Source organism: Sporobolomyces koalae (assembly GCF_050403365.1).
Source record: "Sporobolomyces koalae JCM15063 DNA, S_koalae_JCM15063T_v1_ctg2, whole genome shotgun sequence".
Classification (NCBI taxonomy): domain Eukaryota; kingdom Fungi; phylum Basidiomycota; class Microbotryomycetes; order Sporidiobolales; family Sporidiobolaceae; genus Sporobolomyces; species Sporobolomyces koalae.
In genome coordinates this window covers 636215-654970 of record NW_027481769.1, presented here as the reverse complement: position 1 = coordinate 654970, position 18756 = coordinate 636215, and the positions used below count along the sequence as shown (strand labels likewise).

General features: G+C 56.6%; 9 protein-coding genes across 9 annotated transcripts; 2 read left to right on the top strand and 7 right to left on the bottom strand.

Moving 5' to 3' along the window:
• Positions 1-27: 27 nt before the first annotated feature.
• BNA2 (dioxygenase BNA2) lies at positions 28-1666 on the bottom strand (the record flags this gene model as incomplete). The annotated part of the gene is made up of 2 exons (XM_076675949.1): positions 28-1218; positions 1289-1666. 2 exons carry the CDS (start codon positions 1664-1666, stop codon positions 28-30), a joined length of 1569 nt encoding a protein of 522 aa, XP_076537088.1.
• Positions 1667-1978: 312 nt separating this feature from the next.
• JCM15063_005727 (uncharacterized protein) lies at positions 1979-2756 on the bottom strand (the record flags this gene model as incomplete). Its single annotated transcript, XM_076675948.1, has 3 exons — positions 1979-2451; positions 2523-2652; positions 2721-2756. The coding sequence occupies 3 exons, from the start codon at positions 2754-2756 to the stop codon at positions 1979-1981; spliced, it is 639 nt and encodes a 212-aa protein (XP_076537087.1).
• A 509-nt stretch (positions 2757-3265) lies between these two features.
• JCM15063_005726 (uncharacterized protein) lies at positions 3266-5081 on the top strand (the record flags this gene model as incomplete). Its single annotated transcript, XM_076675947.1, has 2 exons — positions 3266-3632; positions 3718-5081. 2 exons carry the CDS (start codon positions 3266-3268, stop codon positions 5079-5081), a joined length of 1731 nt encoding a protein of 576 aa, XP_076537086.1.
• A 111-nt stretch (positions 5082-5192) lies between these two features.
• POF1 (nicotinamide-nucleotide adenylyltransferase) lies at positions 5193-6121 on the bottom strand (the record flags this gene model as incomplete). The annotated part of the gene is made up of 2 exons (XM_076675946.1): positions 5193-5545; positions 5626-6121. 2 exons carry the CDS (start codon positions 6119-6121, stop codon positions 5193-5195), a joined length of 849 nt encoding a protein of 282 aa, XP_076537085.1.
• A 359-nt stretch (positions 6122-6480) lies between these two features.
• JCM15063_005724 (uncharacterized protein) lies at positions 6481-10323 on the bottom strand (the record flags this gene model as incomplete). The annotated part of the gene is made up of 5 exons (XM_076675945.1): positions 6481-9205; positions 9266-9371; positions 9447-9468; positions 9531-9917; positions 9982-10323. 5 exons carry the CDS (start codon positions 10321-10323, stop codon positions 6481-6483), a joined length of 3582 nt encoding a protein of 1193 aa, XP_076537084.1.
• A 536-nt stretch (positions 10324-10859) lies between these two features.
• On the top strand, positions 10860-11276 carry JCM15063_005723 (uncharacterized protein; the record flags this gene model as incomplete). Its single annotated transcript, XM_076675944.1, has 3 exons — positions 10860-10898; positions 10975-11119; positions 11200-11276. The coding sequence occupies 3 exons, from the start codon at positions 10860-10862 to the stop codon at positions 11274-11276; spliced, it is 261 nt and encodes an 86-aa protein (XP_076537083.1).
• Positions 11277-11511: 235 nt separating this feature from the next.
• Positions 11512-14233, bottom strand: JCM15063_005722 (uncharacterized protein; the record flags this gene model as incomplete). Its single annotated transcript, XM_076675943.1, has 4 exons — positions 11512-11546; positions 11616-12184; positions 12248-13641; positions 13706-14233. The coding sequence occupies 4 exons, from the start codon at positions 14231-14233 to the stop codon at positions 11512-11514; spliced, it is 2526 nt and encodes an 841-aa protein (XP_076537082.1).
• Positions 14234-14576: 343 nt separating this feature from the next.
• JCM15063_005721 (uncharacterized protein) lies at positions 14577-15975 on the bottom strand (the record flags this gene model as incomplete). The annotated part of the gene is made up of 5 exons (XM_076675942.1): positions 14577-14880; positions 14954-15204; positions 15286-15440; positions 15511-15656; positions 15719-15975. The coding sequence occupies 5 exons, from the start codon at positions 15973-15975 to the stop codon at positions 14577-14579; spliced, it is 1113 nt and encodes a 370-aa protein (XP_076537081.1).
• A 162-nt stretch (positions 15976-16137) lies between these two features.
• Positions 16138-18239, bottom strand: MSS1 (Mss1p; the record flags this gene model as incomplete). Its single annotated transcript, XM_076675941.1, has 8 exons — positions 16138-16274; positions 16413-16516; positions 16581-16895; positions 16961-17126; positions 17194-17337; positions 17413-17533; positions 17599-17843; positions 17906-18239. 8 exons carry the CDS (start codon positions 18237-18239, stop codon positions 16138-16140), a joined length of 1566 nt encoding a protein of 521 aa, XP_076537080.1.
• Positions 18240-18756: the final 517 nt, after the last annotated feature.

The window sequence follows — 18756 nt, the reverse complement described above, 5'->3', positions numbered from 1 at the left end:
CTGATTCTAAAGGTAAAGGGAAAATGTCTATGGGGTTGATGCGATGAGGGCTTCCTTGGTTCGGTCCCGACATAGCTTGAGGAAACTGCTGAGATCAGTACCTCCTGTACCGACCACCACTTCTTCCTTCTTGTCAATGGCGGACTCTTCGCGTCGACGCACGATCTCGGCTTGTTCCTTCATGAGACGTTTCGCTTCCCATTCCTGGAAGTGAACTGAATCGATCGCAGGAGGGTGACGCGCTTGAGCGACGATGAAATGAGTCGCGAGGATGATGTGCGTATCGCGAAACTTTTTCATCGATTCAACTGCGGCATCGTACGCCGGTTGAAGAGTTGGGTGTCGCAGAGCGAGTGTACGCAGAGAAGGAATGGACGATGAAGTCGGTTCGGTTGGGTTGTGGATCGAGACGAGGTGTTCCAGGAACGAGCGGTGGTGGTGAGGCATGTACGCCGACATGCGCTGCATGAACGTCGAGTCGGACAGACCTCCTGATTTGGTCTGCGAAGCCGAATTCGAAGGCGAGGGGCGTGGAGCGTGATCTACTCCGAGGAAGATGTCGATCGCATGCACGAGCGAACTCTGACCGGCAGAAGGTCCACCGAATTCGAGCTCAATGTCTTGTCCGTCTGGACCTGCGCGCTCGTAAGTCCATTTGCCTCCGTTGAACCAAGGTCGGATCTCCCAGTAGAACGTGCCGGGCAGGATCGTCTGTCGGTTCGGGGGCGGACCGAACTCGCCTTTGATCGCGTCGTGCATCAGGGTTTTGAGTTCGTCGATCAAGAGCGCGATCGAGCGCAAGTACGTTGCGATGCGAGACAGGGCAACTCGATCGGCAAAGAAGGCCTCGTCTAGGGTTGAGGACATAAGACGAAGGATCGCGGGACCATGCAGCTCGCAGAAGAGAGACAGGAGAAAGAAGGCGCGCTCGCTCGACGAGGTCGTAAAGTTGGTCGAAATGTCGACGTTGTCGGCGCGGAGCGGTTGCGTCGGGTCGATCAGTTTCCACACCCACAGGACCGTGTCGGCATAGGTTAGAATTGGAGGGAGGCCGAGTTTGTCGGACGTGTAGACGAGGGGCACTGCGAGAGCTGCCGGGACGACCGTCTGCGACGGAAATGACGAGTGCATGTAGTAGTGGGTCACATGTGCGAGGAGGGTGTGAGCGCGGCGCAGGAGGGGCAGGGTAGTCAAGAGCGAAGTGTCGACAGTCGGGAGCTGCACACGTCAGATCCTGTCAGTCCATTACTAGTACGGGGCGTTCACGGCGGGGACCGATGCTGCTTACGTTGGCGACGCGGCGCCGGAATCGGTCGCTCAATTTGCCGACTGCTCCGCCGGAATGCTGCTGCACCTCGTCTGCAGCGGCTTGCAGGCATAGTTCGAGCTCACGCCATGCAGGTCCGAGGTGTGCGAGCGACTGCACGGGCTCCTGAGGTGGTAGGAAGCCAGATTCGACCGAGACGTCGAAATCGGCGGCGGCCAGGGACGACGTGTCGACCTGGGTCGGATCCGCCGGTGTCGGTGGGCGAGGCGAGATGGGTCTCTGTGCGAGGAAGTGGTCCGACGGGACATGCTCGGCGGCGATCGTTGGCTCCGTCGTGCTAAAATCGGAGGACGACATCTTGCCCGCGAACAGGCGAAGGTGAGAGGCAAAGCCCGTCATGTCGTTCAGTCCTGCGAAGCCTGAAGAAGCGTTCACGCTAGGCGATCTGTCCCCCGGGGCCGGAGTGGCCTCACCGATCGAAGAGAGCAGCTGACTTAATCGCGAGCCGGTCCCGAGTGCGATCCTGCGCCCCAAGCCACTATGGTTGTCGAAGATGTTTGTGTGTCGGTTGGACTATAGTAGTCGAGTCGTCTCGGGATGTTAGGATCTCGGTTGTTGAGCCACGATTGATACACGATTGAGATCCAAAGATTAAGATTGCGACATTTTTTTCTCTCGCAGACATCATAGATTCCCACTTTAGCTCAGAGATTACGACAGTATCGGGTAGTCCATAGCGCCTCGTTCGAGTCCCGTCATATGCCACCCATCCTTCCAAGACACGACCAGTTGTGCTCCGAGAGACCGTGCCGAGGTTTCGGTCGGCTCGATCGCCCGTGCTTGATCTCGTTCCGTCGGATCAAACAGCGTACCCGACCTGTCGGCGAGGAGGAATCGCTCCTCGTTGCCCGCTTGGAGGGTCACGTCTCGGAATCCAAAACTCGCAGAGCCGTCTCGTGCGCTCGAGAGTAGAGGTGCAATCACGATCCTGCCGACTGCAGCCGAATCGACGTACTCGATGTGCACGTCCTCGAGTGTCGGATCGAGTTGCAACGTTCCTAGCGGACTCGAAGCGGAATCTGACCCCGAGCCGATGATGACGGTCAGGTTCGAGGCTTTCCAAATGTCCATCGTCGAGGTGACGATTCTCCCAGGTAGTCGAAGCGTCAAATTCTTGCTGTTGTCTACCGTGTTCCGACCGATTCGATCAACCAAGAGTACGACGCAGTGGAGAGAACAGAGTCGACTGAATTACAGATGGATACTTTGCTGACACTCGCTTGCACTGTCCATTCTTTGCCATGTCCATCGACGTCGTGAATGTTCAAAGTGTGCTTGGGCGAGATGCCCTCGCCGTACGTGAGGAGCAGCGGTGTCGAGTTGGTCTGCAATGGCCATCTCGTCAGCTCGTCGAGCGCGAGCGCGTCGCTTTGTCTGAGATTGCGAGACTCACGAGATTGAACGCCGCAGGTCGAGAGAACGGTAACATGCCGGTCAAGAGATTGGCTGGAGACGCAAGCTGAACGAGGGCAAGAGAGGGAAGGTCCGGCACCGATGCCACGTGATGTCGTGTAGCGTCGCTAGCTCGTCAAGACGTGGTCACGCGCAGACACCTGTCAAGTAGGTGACTGCGATACCTTGCGTCGTACTGCGTTGGCCCCCTGGCTCGATTGCGACTGTTCGGCGATATCCACGACGCGTGGAGACGCGTCATCGATCATCATCTCGGGATTCGCGTCGGGCAATCCAAGCGACAGAGTGCGCAATAGGGCGACGCTCAAAGGTACTGCATTGAGGATTTGCACGGTGCTGTGGCGACCTGTGCACGGCGCGTCGGAGGGCCAAGGATTCGGGCCCAGACGGCGCGCGGAGTTTTGCATGTTGAGCCAACGTTAACCTCGATTGCTCATTGAATTTAACCTTTGTTTGCCGACCCCTCGTGCCTCTTTGACGCTCGCCTCGCCCTTCGAACCTGTCGACGCGACGACGACTCCAGCGATGAGCTCCAAAGACAAGCGACGCGCTCATGTGCGACACTCGGCGATCCCGTTCCCGCGACCACTCGGCACCGCGCCGCGACCGTCGCACTCGCATCGACGCACCCAATCATCCCTCGCATCGCCTACGACAGAACGTGTCACGTCAGATGTGCACCAGCCTCACCAGCATCATCACCGCTCAAAGTCGTGGCTCAACAGCTTGTTCAGACCGACCAGCACGAACGCTGCCTTCGACCCGGATGGCGAACCGTCATCGACGCGCAGGAGAGACCTCGTGGGGTCCTTCCGCGGTCTCACGAGTCGAACAAAGGCGCGTCCGAACCTCGGAGCCGTGGTCGCCATCGATGACTTTGCCAAATTTCGACGTGAGTGGCCGCTCGGGGTTCATGCGCATGACCAAGTTCACTGTCGTTCGTTTCGAGCTAATCCCGTCGCTCCCGAATCGTGCAGACGCGTCAGCTCCTGCCGAGCGAGCACTCCCAGATGTCCACGACGACCTACCAGAACCGCCTCTCGAGGCCCGCGAATCGGCAGAGCTCGCACGCAGATTAGCGTCGTGGGACTGGGCTCGAGACGAGCAGCTCGAACCAGACCTGCCGGACAAGAGTACAGACACGCTCGAGATCAAGCAGCATGACCATTCGGGCGATGAGGGATGCGACGGACCCGGCGCAGGCGGGACGGACGAATTGAGTCTCGGTACCGTGTGGAAGGGTTTCCTTGCCGATCTTGGCCCGGCAACATCTTCCCCGCCAGGGCGAGCATTGAGCCCAACTGCGACGTCGCCTCCCCTACCGCCTATACCACTGCCTGAAGACTACGATGAAGACGGACCAGACAACGAAATCTCCTTCCTGTCCCTCGCCGCCGACTCTTCCTTTGCCCACTCGCTTAATCTCTCATCGTTCCCGTCACCATCTGGAGGCGAAATCACCTTCACGGATCCCTTCCGGTTCGCGAACCATCTCTCCCAGCCGACGCCTCCGGCGGCCATCCCGTCTCTCACCTCGCTCAGTCGAGCTTCGAGTCCAACACTCGCCGAGCGAAGGTCGAGGCCTGTACCGTCTCTGCGGATAAATCCGCATTACGGCTTGTTGCGCAAACCTTCCTGCGCGCCGTCTGCCGTATCCGAGTCAATCTACTCTCGCTACGAGGAAGACGCGGACAACCATGGGGACGAACCACTGCATCCTCAACTCGAATCGTACTTTTCGCCCATCTCACCAGAACAGTCTTCACCCTTCTTCACGAACCAGCTCGCGGTTTCGGCGAGCGGTTCGGTCTTGCCTCCACCACTGTCCGGCTTGGGACTCGTGTCGTACACAATGGATGCCAACGAGGGCATCTCAAACCAATCCCATTCGTCAACTTCGACCACGTTCTCCTCGAATGCGAGAAGCAGTCGCGCGCACTCTCCGTTGTTCGAACCTAGCTCGATCCTGCCACCGAGCTCGACGTTCGAGAACGATGCGTTTGAGAGTCTGCCGGTAGCGTGGCAGGACGACAAGGAGGAAGAGCCCGTAGCGGATCACCAGAGTGTGACAGGCTGGCGAGAAGATTGGACTCTTCAGCTTCCAGAAAACCCTGCTGAGGCGGTCCAAGCTGAGTCTGAGGGATACAACGAGGCTGAAGAAGAGGAGGAGGGATCAGAGGAATATATATCGGAAGGCGAGATCGAGAAGCGCATCTCGATTCACGGACAACGAGAACTCGAGCGTCGAGCGATGGAGAGGAAATTGCGATGGGTCGAAGAGCGCAACACGCTCTACGGCGAGCCAATAGACGCCGAAGTGCGGTTCGGCTGTGCACTATAGCGGGTCCTCGTCCAGCCAGGGAGGCGGACGACTTTTGTCCATTCCGATCATGCATTATTCGTTCATTCATTCATTTGTTGCATCTAGTCCGTACCCGCTGTAATCATCTCATCAGGCTTTGTACAGCCCATGTTCCTTGATGACTGCGACCACGCGAGGGAACGGGATCATCTCGTGAACCTTGTCCCAGTCATCCGCAACGACCGCATCACGGATCTCGGTCGAACTGATCGCTTGCACCGCTCGATCCAAATCACACATGACCAGTTTGCCCAACTTGACGTACTTGTCGACTTCGGGGCGCGTGAGAAATTCTTGCTCTGTCGATGAGGGAATGTTGCCTCGTCGAGCGCAGACTAGGGACGATCGATTCGTTTCGAGGAAAGTTTCCATCGATGCCGACAGATCGGGACCCGGTGGAGGGTAGTAACGTGGTGCAAAGATGCGCACGACCGTATCCCAACCTTTCGAACCAACGGCACTGCATGAGCTTGAACTCCTCCCGAATCCGAGCGTCTCGCAAACAGAAACCACTAAAACTCACCAACTGGGAATACAAATTCGGGTTCAGCCTTATCATCGCCCATCTCTCGCACCATCTTTGTCACCTCGTCTCGCAAAACTTGAGATTTTTGCACAAATGTCGGAGCGTCCATGACGGCAACTGCGATGTTGCGGGGTTTGTTGTTCACCCCTTGACGCTCTTGCATGTCGAGCGCGAGAGCTCGAATCATCTCGAGTCGATGGTACAATTCGCTTCGATCGAGTTTCTTGTCAGCGTTCGAGACTGTGAACGCGAGCAATTGGGCATCTTGCTCTTGAATCTGTGCGAGTTGAGAATGCGCTGCATGAGGCGGGTTGAAAGACGAGTCGAGAACCGAGATCGTGATCGCTTGTCCTCGCGTGTGGGCGATGGATTGATCCGGGGGCAAAGGCCAGCGAGAGTGAGAAGCGTAGATGAAGGAGAGTGGGGCGGATCGAGTGCCGCTGCTGACAAGCGCAGCGATGGGTGCGGTCGCGCTCGTAGGCAAGCGAGTCATGACGCCGGCGTGTCCGAGACGGAAACAATTGGTCGAGTGTAGCAGGAATGATGCGACTGTGAGTGCTTGACCCGACGGACCCGGCCATCAGTATGGAGATGCACGAAACTCTCGAACAAACCCGATCGGGATAGCAGCAGTGATACAATCATATATATGCAGTACAGACCAGGTAGAGAATCAACCCAAGAAACAGAAAATATCACGTTTGGCGTTTAGGAATCGGTGGGTAGCTATATAACAGCATGGGGAGAGTCTAAGCCCACAGCGCCCTGTCTTCGGACCACGAACGAGGATACAGGGATGCTTTGAGCAGGCGCAGAGGAGCCGAATGCGAATGTACAATGCCGAGGAGTTACTTAATCGAGAGTGATGAGAGATTCGCTGGGTTCGCCCGAGCCAGTCCCGACACGAGAGCTGCTCAGGCGTCCAACACTTGGAGTCGACCGCTTCGTGACGGGGGCCCATCGGTTGAGGGGCAGTGCCAACGACATGAGGTAGTCACCTCCGCCATTCGGACCTTCGAACCGGTGACCTCGCATGACCGTGTTCTTGAGGCGCCTGGTACGACGCCTGTCCCCTGCCGCGACCACCTGGCCCTCTCGAGGACGACGATGCACGCTTGAGGACTCGTCGGAATCGGCGCCGGAATCCGAACCGTCCGACGACAGGCTCATGAGGACGCGAGGCGGACGTGCGAAGACGGCAGGATGGTGATGGAGAGTCTTCGATTCGACGAGAGTAGGGCGAGCAAGAGAGACGAAAAGTTGAGGAGAAAAATCGCTGGTGAACAGGGTTTTGTGCGCAGAGAGCGAAGGGCGAGCGAACGGTCGAAGACATGCGGATGCAGCAGATGACGCCGGCGACGAGCCTGAATGACGATTCAATGAACGATATCGATACTTGGTGTGAATGGTGAAGTGGTCAGATGCGACAGCCTCGGACATCGCAGAGAGCCGAAGAGCGGGTCGAGGCGCAGAGAGGTATGCGTCGGGCGAATGCATTTCGGGCGTCGGAGGGTTGTTCTCGATGAAGTCGAGCAACACTTCGTCCGGGTCGACAATGTCCAGTCCGTCCTCCGCGCATACTGAATACGAATCTCGCTCACGGTGGTCTCGTTCTTCCTCGTCCTCGTCTTCTTTCTTATCGACAACTTCTTCCGAGTGCTTTGACTCGGAGGCGATCGAGCCTGTGATTCCGCTGCGAGAGGCAGAATCGATGTCCTCGTCGATGTCCATGTCGTCCGGCGAGAGTGTTCCACCGAGGGCAAGGCTCGACGAACGTGCGCTTTCATCAGCTCGCTGGAGCTTGACGCGAACTTCGAAGTCTCCCGCGAGGTCGGAACAGAAAAGATCGTTGGCGAAATAGACGACACCGCCTTCATATCCCTTGCGACGTTTGCGACTGTGCATGATGTCGCCGAACCCGTCGGAAGCGACATCCTCCGAGCCTGATTCTTCCAAGTCCTCGGACGATGACGAGGGCGAATCGGTGCGCTGGGCAAACAGTGGGGTGTACTGATACCGATGGATGGGCGGCACCTCTGCTCCAGCTCCGAGAGCTTCGACAGTTTCTTCGTTCTCGCGACGAGCGGGAGATCCGACCTCCTCTACTGTATTGCGTAGCGACGAGTTGTTGTACAGGAACCCTTGCGGCAGCGGGGCAGGGATGCGCAACCTGCCGTCCGAGCCTCTCAAATGCACCTTGTCTGTTCCTCCCGCGCGTGTGCCATTGGAAGAACTGCCCGCTGTGTGCCACTCTGAGCCGTTCTTCGACCCTGAGCCAGTCTTCGAGTTCGTCGGGTTGAGAGAGGTCGGAGCAGTCGAAGTCGCAAAAGTCGAAGATCCATTCTGGAACCCAAGAGCAGGTCGCGAATGCTGGTCATCAAAGATGGACTCTGTGGGCGGGGCCGATGATGACGGCGACCGAGATCTTCGGTCTCTGCCCTCGATTCGCATCTGCGCTGCATCGTGCTCCCGAATCTCTTCGAGTTCGTTTGTGCATTCTTCGACTGCCTCCGTCTGCGCCTTCAGCGCCTTCTTCGACGGTTTCGATGTCGGTCCCTTCCAGCGGATCTTACTTCCATCGGCACTGACTTCGATCAGATCGCTCTTCGTCCGCAAAGCATGTCGTACGGTCGAGATACTCGTAGCGAGGCGATGGAGAGCGGCGAAAGTGGCAACAATGTTGAGGTAGACCCATCCACCGACGTGCTTGTGCTCCTCCGAGGACAGAATGGTTCGCAGGTACTGCGTGTTGGAGGACGAGCGAGCGGGGAGCGGGTAAGGTTCACTCTTGAGGGGGTTGACAGGGGGCGAAGCGGGCTCGTCCTCGCGGTCGAAAGGTAGCGATTCGAGGAACAAGCACTCGATCATTTGCACGATCGTGTGTTCGAGGGTATCGAAATCATGCGAAGTGACGGAGCCGCTGGTAGAGCTGGTGCGAATCGAATGCGGTCGACGATGCTTCTCTTTCGGATTGTCGTTCGACGGAGCCGATCCATGGCGTTTTCGTTTCCGAGCGTTTGGATCACTGATCCGCATCTCGTGACCTGTTCCAGTGGTCGAAACAGGTTCGATTCCGGAGAACGATGCCGCGGCGAGAACGTCACGATCGGGTGGGAAAGAATCGGTGGGTCGGCGAAGGAGAGAAGGCGGATCGGCTACATGAGCCGCAATGGCTATAGGTGTCGATCCGAGAGGTTCGTGGCTCGGTGGCGGATTGTACTGGGGCACTCCATCCGCTCGTCGCTTGCGTTTTTCCTTGCTTTGACCTGAACCACTCCCACTCCGACTGCCTGTACCGCTTCCACTGCCCCGGCTGCCCTTGAGCGAACCGGCCGCCTTCAGCGCGTCGGCGTCGGCTTTAACTGTTGTGCGCGCTATAGCGTCCTTCTCTGAGCTACGGAGTGATCGGCCGATGGACGAGATGGAATCTCCGTGATCTCGACCGCTATTTGAGGGCTCTTCGCCATTTGGAAACGCCCGAGAGGAGAACGATCCCGTGCTGCCTCGTTGCGAATCCGAAGCAGACAGTGTCTGTACGTACTCTGTCAGGAACAGTTCGATTTCCCGCCGGCGTGTTCTGTTCGCGAGCTAGTCAGGGCTCCGCTTGTCCCGCTCAGCGTAGACGACGATCACCTACTTGGGCAGTCCCTCGAAAAACCTAACTTCGAATAATCTCTCGTTCTTCATGCTGCTAGGCACTCGCGCAGACTCGAATCGTTTCAGCTTCGATTTGAGCTGTTGGTCTGTGTAGAGAATGTCAAATATTCGTCAGCCCGGCCCTTTGGATGGTCAGCTGCCTGGAGCAACAGCTTTCTTACTTTGCAGTGTGAGATCATCAACCTGTGGAAAACGCAATACGATGAGCGGAATGATCGACCCAGTTTCGAGGTGAAGCAACTGACAATGTCCCGAAAATTCTGCTCGGAGACGAAGCCGACCCCTTCGCTTTGACGGTCAGCCCGAGAACTGGGGCCTGATCGTGTGCTGCCACCACGAGAGTATGTGGGAGCCGGGGGCACCCCGGCGGCCACAAGAGGGCTCACGGGCGGATTCGCTTCAAGAGACTCGCTCGAGAAGACCGAATCCTCTGCTTCCAATCCTGATTCGTCGTCTGTGTCGGAGATAGGAATTCCTAAAAGTCCGACTCGGCGCGAGCTGCTCGACGGGTGCAACTGTTCAGGTGCCCGATGCGGCGCCGTCGACGCGTGCTGTGCAGTCGACGATGAGGCTGCTGGTATTCGTAAATCTAATTCGGCTGTCGATGGCGGCAGGAGCTGGGTGCGAGTAGTCTGGTGAATTCGATCTCGAACGTTAATGAATGGCAGCTACGATCGGAGAACATGAGAGACTCACCCGCTCTCCAAGGACAGCCGACTCCTTTGCCTTGCCTCTGCCCTTACTGTCCCAAGCCGTTTCGCTCTTTTGCACGCGCAGGAGAGCTGGCGGGAGAGGCGCTAGAGGAGGTGGAGGCATCTCGGATTGTTCTCTTGCGCCCAAGATCGGGCCAGCTGCTGGGCGTGGACAGTCCCGCGACGTGGTGCGCTTGAGTTGAGCAAACTTGCGAGGGAAGGCCGGACCGGTATCTGTTGTGGAAGTGGCGGAAGTTGATAGACATATGCCGCCCTTGGGATTTCGGATTACAGACGAGTCGCGCGAGTCGCGTTCCTCGGGAATCACGCTGTAGCCCGGTCTCATCGAAGATGTTGGTCTCTCTTACAGCCATGTGTAAGCTTTAGAAGGACAAGGAAAAAATCGGCAAATACTGGAAGCTGATCCGCGGACTTATAGAGAGTCGAGTCTGTCTCTTCAGCTTGAGGGGTCATTCCCTTCGATAACATACAGAGATCGCCCTGCGGAATACTGGCGAGTGCAGCAAGTGCAGTATAGCTGGCGAAAGCTTTCGATGGGTGCCCCAGAACGAGCAGCTGCTCAGAGCTTGGACGTCCCGCTCTGTGACTTCGCGTACGGTTGGCTATGACATCTCCCTGGGAATTTCAGCCTTCGCACTCGCACTTCCAAGCACCGTAGTCTCCACGGAGACCGAGCGACAAAGACGTACAGCGGGGCGCAAACGCGGAGAAAAGCGCCAGGTTACCGAAGGTTACGTCCTGCTGACGTCGGTGCAGGCTCGCTCTGCGAAAAGTGTTCGATTGCCAACTCGCGTCTGCTCGTTCTCTCTCTCTTCTTCCCAAGAAACCGTTCATTCCTTCAGTCCTTCACCAACCTACAACATGATCCCCACCGCAGCTGACCGTGCCCCCGCTCCCGGCGTACGTCTCTAGGATCCAACCGCACGATCCCGATTTCGATCCCTTTCGCTAATGGTTTTCCTTGTCGCGGTAACAGCAAAAGGAGGTCCAAGTGAACCAGCAAGGTATCGCGTCTGCCTCTGGCAACGCTACCAACACCCTTCCCGCCAGTGACGTCGGAGGACGTACTGCTGGCAGCAACTCCCAGCTCGACTTTGACGGACAGCAATCGAAGCAGATTCGTGAGTCTACTCTTGCCCTACAATAGGTTGCGATGCATCAATGGTGAATCACATGTGCTGACATACCGTTTCGGACTCAGACCCTAAGCAAGCCGAGCAAGCTGCTGACGGCACTTCCGCTTCCGGAGGCGAGGGACTCAAGCCTCACCAAGCCTAAACGACCCTGAGCTTATGATCTCAGCCTGCACATAGCATGATATCCCGAAATTAGTACCGCAATAGCATTTACTCGTTCCAGATCAAGGTTTCTCGTCGCGTGTGGAGATCCTCCTGGCCGATGAGCTCAGGGGCCAAGAGTGAGGAAGCCGAGTGTGTCAGACAGGTGACTGTGAGCCATGCTCAGAAGATCGGACATCGCTTAGAATGACAACAACAGCTTCTTGGTGGTACATTCACTCAATCGAGAAAGGGGTGATCATCAATGCGCCTGCAGAATACAGTGGAGATAACATTCAGCAGACGCCCGAGCTCTGGCTTTCCAGAGGAGATATCTTACCTTCAGGAAGCTCTGATCGTCGGTCTGCCCCGGCTTGAGCGTCATTTTTGAGCTCGCGAATTTTCTTTCTTCGGAGCCTCGACTTTAGCTTGTCGGTCCATCCGACTTCGTCGGACTCGTTCCCATTGTCCCCCTCGTCTGCTTGTTCGCCGTCGAGTTGCCGGAGGAAATCGACGGCTTGAGCGAGGCAAGCTTGTCGCGCAACGGAGGCGCTTGGATGCCTGACCCGTGCGTGTTGACGCGAGTAACTCAGAGTAGAAGCGAGCAGAGTCGCGAGGGTCGTCAGGTTGAGAGGAAGTTGAGGTCGACTGGCGAGCGCGATGTGGACGTTCGGACAATCGGAATCAAACGATGGATCGGTCTCGGCGGTCGAAGCAAAGGCGGATGTCGTTTCTTGCGACAGCGGTCGGCTTTGAGAAAGCGGCAACAGCTCAAGGCGACAGCGCACTCGGCACGCTGAATCGACGAACGAGCGAAAAAACTCGATCCGAATCGAGACTTGGTAGCTCTGTTCGTTCTCATCGATCGCATGATCGTGGGGACTCGCTTCGAAGCGACTCCTTCCAAACCTACTTCTCGATGCTGCGATTAGCTCTGGGCGAACGTAAGGTACGATGCTAGGATTAACTGACCAGGTGAGGTACACGAGCAAAGCCGCCCAGCTCTTTGCTTCGATCGCAAAAGACATGAATTCCGCTTTGCCCTCTTCGTTTTTGGCCGACGAGAGCTGTGCACCACGGGGAAAATCACCACGAGACTCGAGTGGCGGATGCATGCTCGCACGTTCAAGCGAAACAAATCCCCATCTGACTCCGTCCGTTACGTGCTCTGACGCCAGCGGATTCGATGAGGGATCTTCGACAATGCCGCCGCACGATGGAGCATGAGGAAAAGAACTAAGACTTGGGGAAGGCTGCGGCGTGTTGGCGGCAGAAGACGCCGAAGGAAGCAGGCGCGGACCTGGCGCCAGCGAAGCGATCGTAGGGGGCGGTTCAGAGACGTGGCGTGTAGGTGCAGGCGCCGCTATGGCGATCTGAGGTCGAGACTGCAGGCTTTCGACCACCGATGCTGTAGAGGCTTGACAGGCGTTGATGTCACCGGCGGGAAGAAAATCGCCCGAGCAACGGGTCGCCGAAGAAGATCGATGGAGCTTGCCACTTTGTTCGTGTTCGCCGAGCTCTCCGTCATCCCCGTCTTCCATTCCCGCCGCAAAGTGATCGTCAAAGGGGTTCTCCAGATCCTGTTGACCGCTTCCCGTGTCGAACGAGGAAGAATCCTGAGAAGTGCCTCGATTGAGCTCCATCTGAGACTCTGAGTAAAGACCAGTCGACACCGGAAGCCAGTCTGCGTTCGGTACTTGGTTCGACTGTGTAGCTTCAACATCTCGATGAGCCAAGCCAGGCGCTTCTCCAGATGAACCTGAAGAGAAGTGTGGGCGAGAAGCGCCTGGTGGAGGATGGGGGGTGGACGACGTGTTTATCGTTGGCGGGAAGGAGTGCTCCTCGTGAATGCCATGTCGTCCTACCGAGGTTGAATTGGTAGCGAATGGAGAATATGATGGTGGAGCCGCTATTTGGTCATCTGCGGGAGACGAGAAGGCTTGAAGAGCCGCATCTGAACCGTTGCGATCGGATAAAGGGCTGCCAAGATCGACGAGCCTCATCCCTGAGAGCAAGTCTCCGACAAGTGGTTCCTCATGGTACTCTCGTGGACCGACAAGAGTCCGACTCCTCGTAAGCGTCCGCTGAGCTTGCTGCTCTTCTTCGAATATTCGCGCTCGAGCTTCTGCCGCCTTCCGCTCCATCTCTGCCTGTTCGAATTCACGGCTGTACACAAGTGCCTCTCGTAGCGCAATTTCCTCCTCTAGTCGCTGCAACCTGCTTCGCTCCTCGCTGTAGATACGCTCCTGCTCGGCGGCGAGGGCCGATTCGGCCAAAGCTTCTTGCAAACGGCGGTCTTCTTCCATCTCGAGGTCCATCTGGCGTTGCTGCTCGTATTCGAGCGACTCGGTCTGAATTCTGGCCATCTGTTTCTGCCTCCGCGTCAGTCGGGTAGAAGCAGATTACACCGAATAGCGCATTTGAGCGTACCTGTTCCTCCTCTGTTTCTTCCACTGAAGAGGTCACTGAATAGCGATGATTGTCTGTTCTGTAGGAAGGCTGACTCGGGTATCGTTCCAAAGGCGAGTAAGGATAGGAGTCGAAACTTGAAGTCGGTGAAGGTAGAGCCGAAGTGGATGGTTCGCCAACTCTAGCAGCGCCAGATCTCAGAGATGACGAGCTACTGTTGGCCCTGGACTTCTTGAGGAGCTTGCGAGGGAAACCGCCTGATCCGCTTGATGAACTGCTGCGAAGGGGTTGAGCGAGAGTCGGTCTGTTTAGAGGTGAAGGTGGTCCCATCCTGTTCTCCAGCCTTCCATCGAAGCTCGTACTCCTGTCCCTAGGCGAGTAGATGGGTGGTCCAGGAGATTCGGAGAAATGGGGCGGTGCAACACTGCTTTCCGCCTGATAGAGTGGCAGAGAGAGCGGCTCTGGGCGAGAGACCGCTCGATACGAGTAGTCGTAAGGGTTGTCAAGCGAGTGCCGGTAGGGCAGGGGAGGCGGCGGAGGTGGAGTCATTCGAAAGTCTTGAAGCCGATCGACTGTTTCTTGCAAGCCGATGCCACACAGCTCCCTTTACAGTGTCGACTCCAGCTCAGGCTTGAAGCAGTCGAAAGGTAGACGATGCCAAGATCCTCAGGACCTTGAGCTGTGGGCCGTGCTGGCTTTCAGGGGGTCAAGTGCCGTCATTCGAGGCGCCCGGAACTCGGCGACTGCGCGCTTCGGCCGATGGGAATTCCAATCGCTTTGCCTTTCAGAATCGCACTTTTTACGTTGCATGCTGGTCCCGTCAACGCAAGCAAAATTTGGATGCAACCTGAGTTCCAATCGGCTCTGCATTGCGGCCTCGCTCCAACCTAATCTACCGGGTCTCGTCGTAATGCCGCTTGAATACCCTCTCGGTGAATGCACCGAACGTTTCGCCATCCTTTGAGACAACTTCGTCGTTGTTGGGTTGCAGAAAGACTGCGAGCGTTTCTCTCGTGACAGTTCCGCTCTCGACCGCCTTCCATGCAGCATCGTCCTCCTTTTTCCGCTCGATTGCTGCGAGGGCGCGTTGCCCCATCGTGGTAGCGGTCGCGTTGACAAAGTGAGGCGTAGCCGCGAGACGGTTCGAAGTTAGCAGTTCGAGCGTTTCGCCAGTCTGAAGCGCGAGGCAGTTCTCGCTACATCGGGACAACCGGAACAAATCAGATTCCACTCGTCAGTCGTAAGATCAGAGCAAACGTAGTGACGTACGGGATAGTTGCCTGCACGACTTGACCGGAGCGAGTCTTGATGAACAAGCCAGTCGACTTGCTCGGGCTAGGAATGACAGTGGGCGGCAGGTCATCGCCCGTCGGATGAAAGAGGTACAGACTCGGGCAGAGCACGGTCAGGAGCGAATGATCGATGTGCGTGCCACACCAAGAATCATCGATTTTCTCGTCGTTCGAATCCGAGACAGAGGCAGAGGGAGGCAGCTGAAAGACCGAGTCGGGTTTGGAGAACTGTTTCAAGACACGCAGCAGGCCATCCAACAGCATGAGTAATCCGTACAGCAGTCCTGCTAGAATGGAACATGCGCTCACGTAGTGCAACAGACGAGCCTTTGAAGCCTTGCTCTCTCGCACAAGCGCTTCGACCGATTTCGCAGACGCCTTGTCGCTTCCAACGAGCTGATCGCAAGCTGCCGCCACGAGGCCTCCCACTTCAACCATCAGGTGGCACAGTTCCTTGAACGCCTCTGCAGAGGCTCTCAAATCAGCGTTCGCTGAATCCTCTCGCAATCACAACATACAACTAGCATGACTCACCTTCGTACCCTTCGACTCCTTGCTCTCGAGGCCAAATGTTCTGAACTGGTGCATCTCCCGCTTTCAACCCCGGCGTTTCGTCTTGCGACGGGTTGTTGTAGAATGAACCCTTCAACGTATCAGGCTTGCCATTCATGACTTCCTTGCTGCACCGTGTGACCCTCGATCAGTATCTTGCGCATCGTCGGGGGGGTTGAGCAAAACGTACCCATGCGACCAACCGAAGCTGTAACTGGTTTCTTTGCTCGAGTACTTCTCGCGCGTCTCTTCTGGCAAACTCGCGAACGCGTTACTCAAGAGCAACAGTCTTTTGCGGAGTTGAGGAAACGTAGGCGGGAGGTCTTTGACGATCAAGAGTCCGAGAGAGTCGGGCGAAGAGTCGAACGCCTTTTGGATCTGAGCAGGTAGTGCAGCATCTTTCGATACGAGCGCCTCATACGAGATCGTGACTGGTTCAATGCCCATGACGGAAGGGTTGGCAGATGGGAGAGCTGTGCTGATAAGGGAGATGAGACACGCTCGCATGCATCTTGGGCGTAAATGCCGTACACGTGCGCAAGTATTCGGATCGCGGAAATCTCGCTCGAAGACTCTGCCAGGAAGACATGCAGAGCAGTGTTCGTTATTTCATTTGCCTATGCAGAATCCAGCGAAAATTTCCCCAAGGACTTCTTCCACATCAACCGCTCCGGAGATCTTGCCCAGCGCGAGAACAGCGTAGCGCAACTCTTCCCCTGCATCAACCAGATCGTCCGCACCGAGAGCTACAAAACAATATGAGGTCAGTCAAAAACATGAGAAAGACAAGCGCTTTCCAGACGAGGAAAGCCTACCGAGAAAGGTGGTGAGAGAGTCTCGACATTCCTGTTTCGTGGAGGCAGCTGGTCAGCATTCCGGAATACAGTACTTGTGGTTGGGGCTGAATGGGTGACTCGCTTCGAGGTGTCGCCGGTGTCGTTCATGGGTGACGATTGGCGTCTCTTCGAGCTCGTCCGACAAATCGTACCTGTACGTCATCTCGCTCAAGCCCGTCAGTGGCTAGCTACGAAGATAACAATGATGTTGTTGACCTTGTCTTCAGCTCGGCTGTCAGATCCGACGCGAGTTTTTTCAAACCCGTGCCAGCTTTGACGCTCACTTGCCAAAATTCTTGCTCGCGGCCACGACCGAGCCAATGCTTGTTGTTGCGTACAAGGTACTGCGAAATAAGTTGCAGCTGAGACATGGTGGGCGGTCGGGAATCGGTCTTGTTGAGCAGGATGAGAGTATTCGAGTCGATGAGGTCAAGGGTGAGAGAATCGACCTTAGGTATCTCAGGATCGGCTGATTGCGGAAACAGTTCTTCCAGCGAAAGCACGCAGAGTTTGATGTCTGCCACATCCGCTCTATGTTAAAAAGCGCCATCAGTCTCTCTCAGCTGTCATCATGGCGTGCATTTGGAAAGACCCACTTGGCTAGCGCTCGCTCGATTCCTATCGCTTCAACCTGATCTGTAGTGTTTCGAAGTCCAGCTGTGTCGGCAACGAGTATTGGGAAGCCGTGGAAGTCGAGCGAGAGCTCAACGACATCGCGAGTCGTGCCCGGGATTGCCGTGACGATCGCAGCTTCGCGTTGTGCTGTCGGCATCAACAGCGTCAGATTGATACTCTCATAAGATCCGGATCTACGAGAGACAGAGTGTACCTAGCCAGTTGAGGAGACTGCTTTTTCCTGCGTTAGGAGGTCCGATGATGGCGAGCTGGATCCCTGAACGGATAATCTCTCCTCGTCGCCCGTCGTCAAGGTGCCGAGTGATCTGATCTCGAAGCAGGGTAGTCTTGTCGCGTGCTGGAAAACAAGGTCTGCGAGTGAGCGGTACAGCGCCTTCCTAGTGCCATCGTGCGCGAAGAATGCCAGGCGCACCTTGCTCAAATACGCCTTCTGATATACCTTCGTCCTCTCCAAAGTCAATGAGAGCTTCGACGAGAGCCATACCTTCGATTGCGGTTGCGCGCATTGAATCGTATGCTTGTCGCATTTGACCCTAGCGTCACTGACACCTGTCAGCGCTTGAGCAAGAGGGCAGAATGGTTGCCTCGAGAGGCTCACGCTGGCTTGACGAGCGGCAAGTTTCCGCTGTGCTTCAGTGTCGGCGTCGACGAGGTCCCGGATTCCCTCGACTTCGGTAAGATCCATCTTGCCAGCCTCGAATGCGAGCCGGGTGAATTCTCCCGGCTCGGCGATCCGGAACGAGCTCGATAGGGTCGGCAGAAGCTTGAGCATGAGGGCCATGAGGGCAGGCGAGCCATGGAGATGAAGTTCAAGAGTCGGTTGCGCCGTGAGCGAAGATTCGGCTGTTCCGGATGCGAAGACTGAGCAAACGCAGCGAATCACGATCGACTGGATGGGTGCATACGGGGAAAGTACAGCACGACGCCCTCATCGAGCGTCTCGCGGGTTACAGGATGCACCACCTTGCGCAAGTGCGCTCGACGAGGTTTCGGATCGAATTGCGCTCGAGAACGGCCTCGAGCCGGAAGGGTCATCTTGCGCCAGACTTGCAGCGCATCGTCGCCCGAGATGCGCAGGATCTGGATTGCACTCTTGCCCTTGCCGCTCGCCGAAGCAAAGATGGTCGGTAGGCGGATCGAAGGGTTGGCCAATGTCGACGCGAGCCGGACACGCTTGAGCGGGGGCTGCACGAGCGGACTGCGGCAGACACATGCCTGCCGGATAGCCTGATGAAGCATATTGTGTCGGCTCAAGTGGGGAGCAGCGCCGGCAGATTCTTTTTTTTCTTCTGGTCCAAAAGCCTCCTGTCCGAACCTCGCTAGCTCGACGATCAGCAAACCAAGTGGCAAAGCATCCTAAGTAGCTAGTCTGTAATGAGACGTCCCCCTGACTGCACTGTGTTTGAGCAATCGGAATTCGACAGATTCGATCCCGCATGTATGACCCTCGCAGGCATCGGCGTCTATCCGTCTACTGTATGGAATGTACCCAACCCTGACCATTATGGCGCGACCGGCTCGTTCGCGACCTGACCTGGCGTTGCGCGAAGCAGAAGAAACTCGCCCGTTTGGACGGTCACGTGCTGCTGGCTGAACGAGCCCATCCTTATTCACTGGGGTCTGAGTCGCTTTCGGAAGTGCTGGCCACATTGGCGCGCTACAGGAAACTTTGGGGAGAGCTGCTCCGGGCCAATTGCGCGTTTAACTCTTATCGGGCGATCGGCGGATCCGACGGAAATATTGATGTCCCCACATC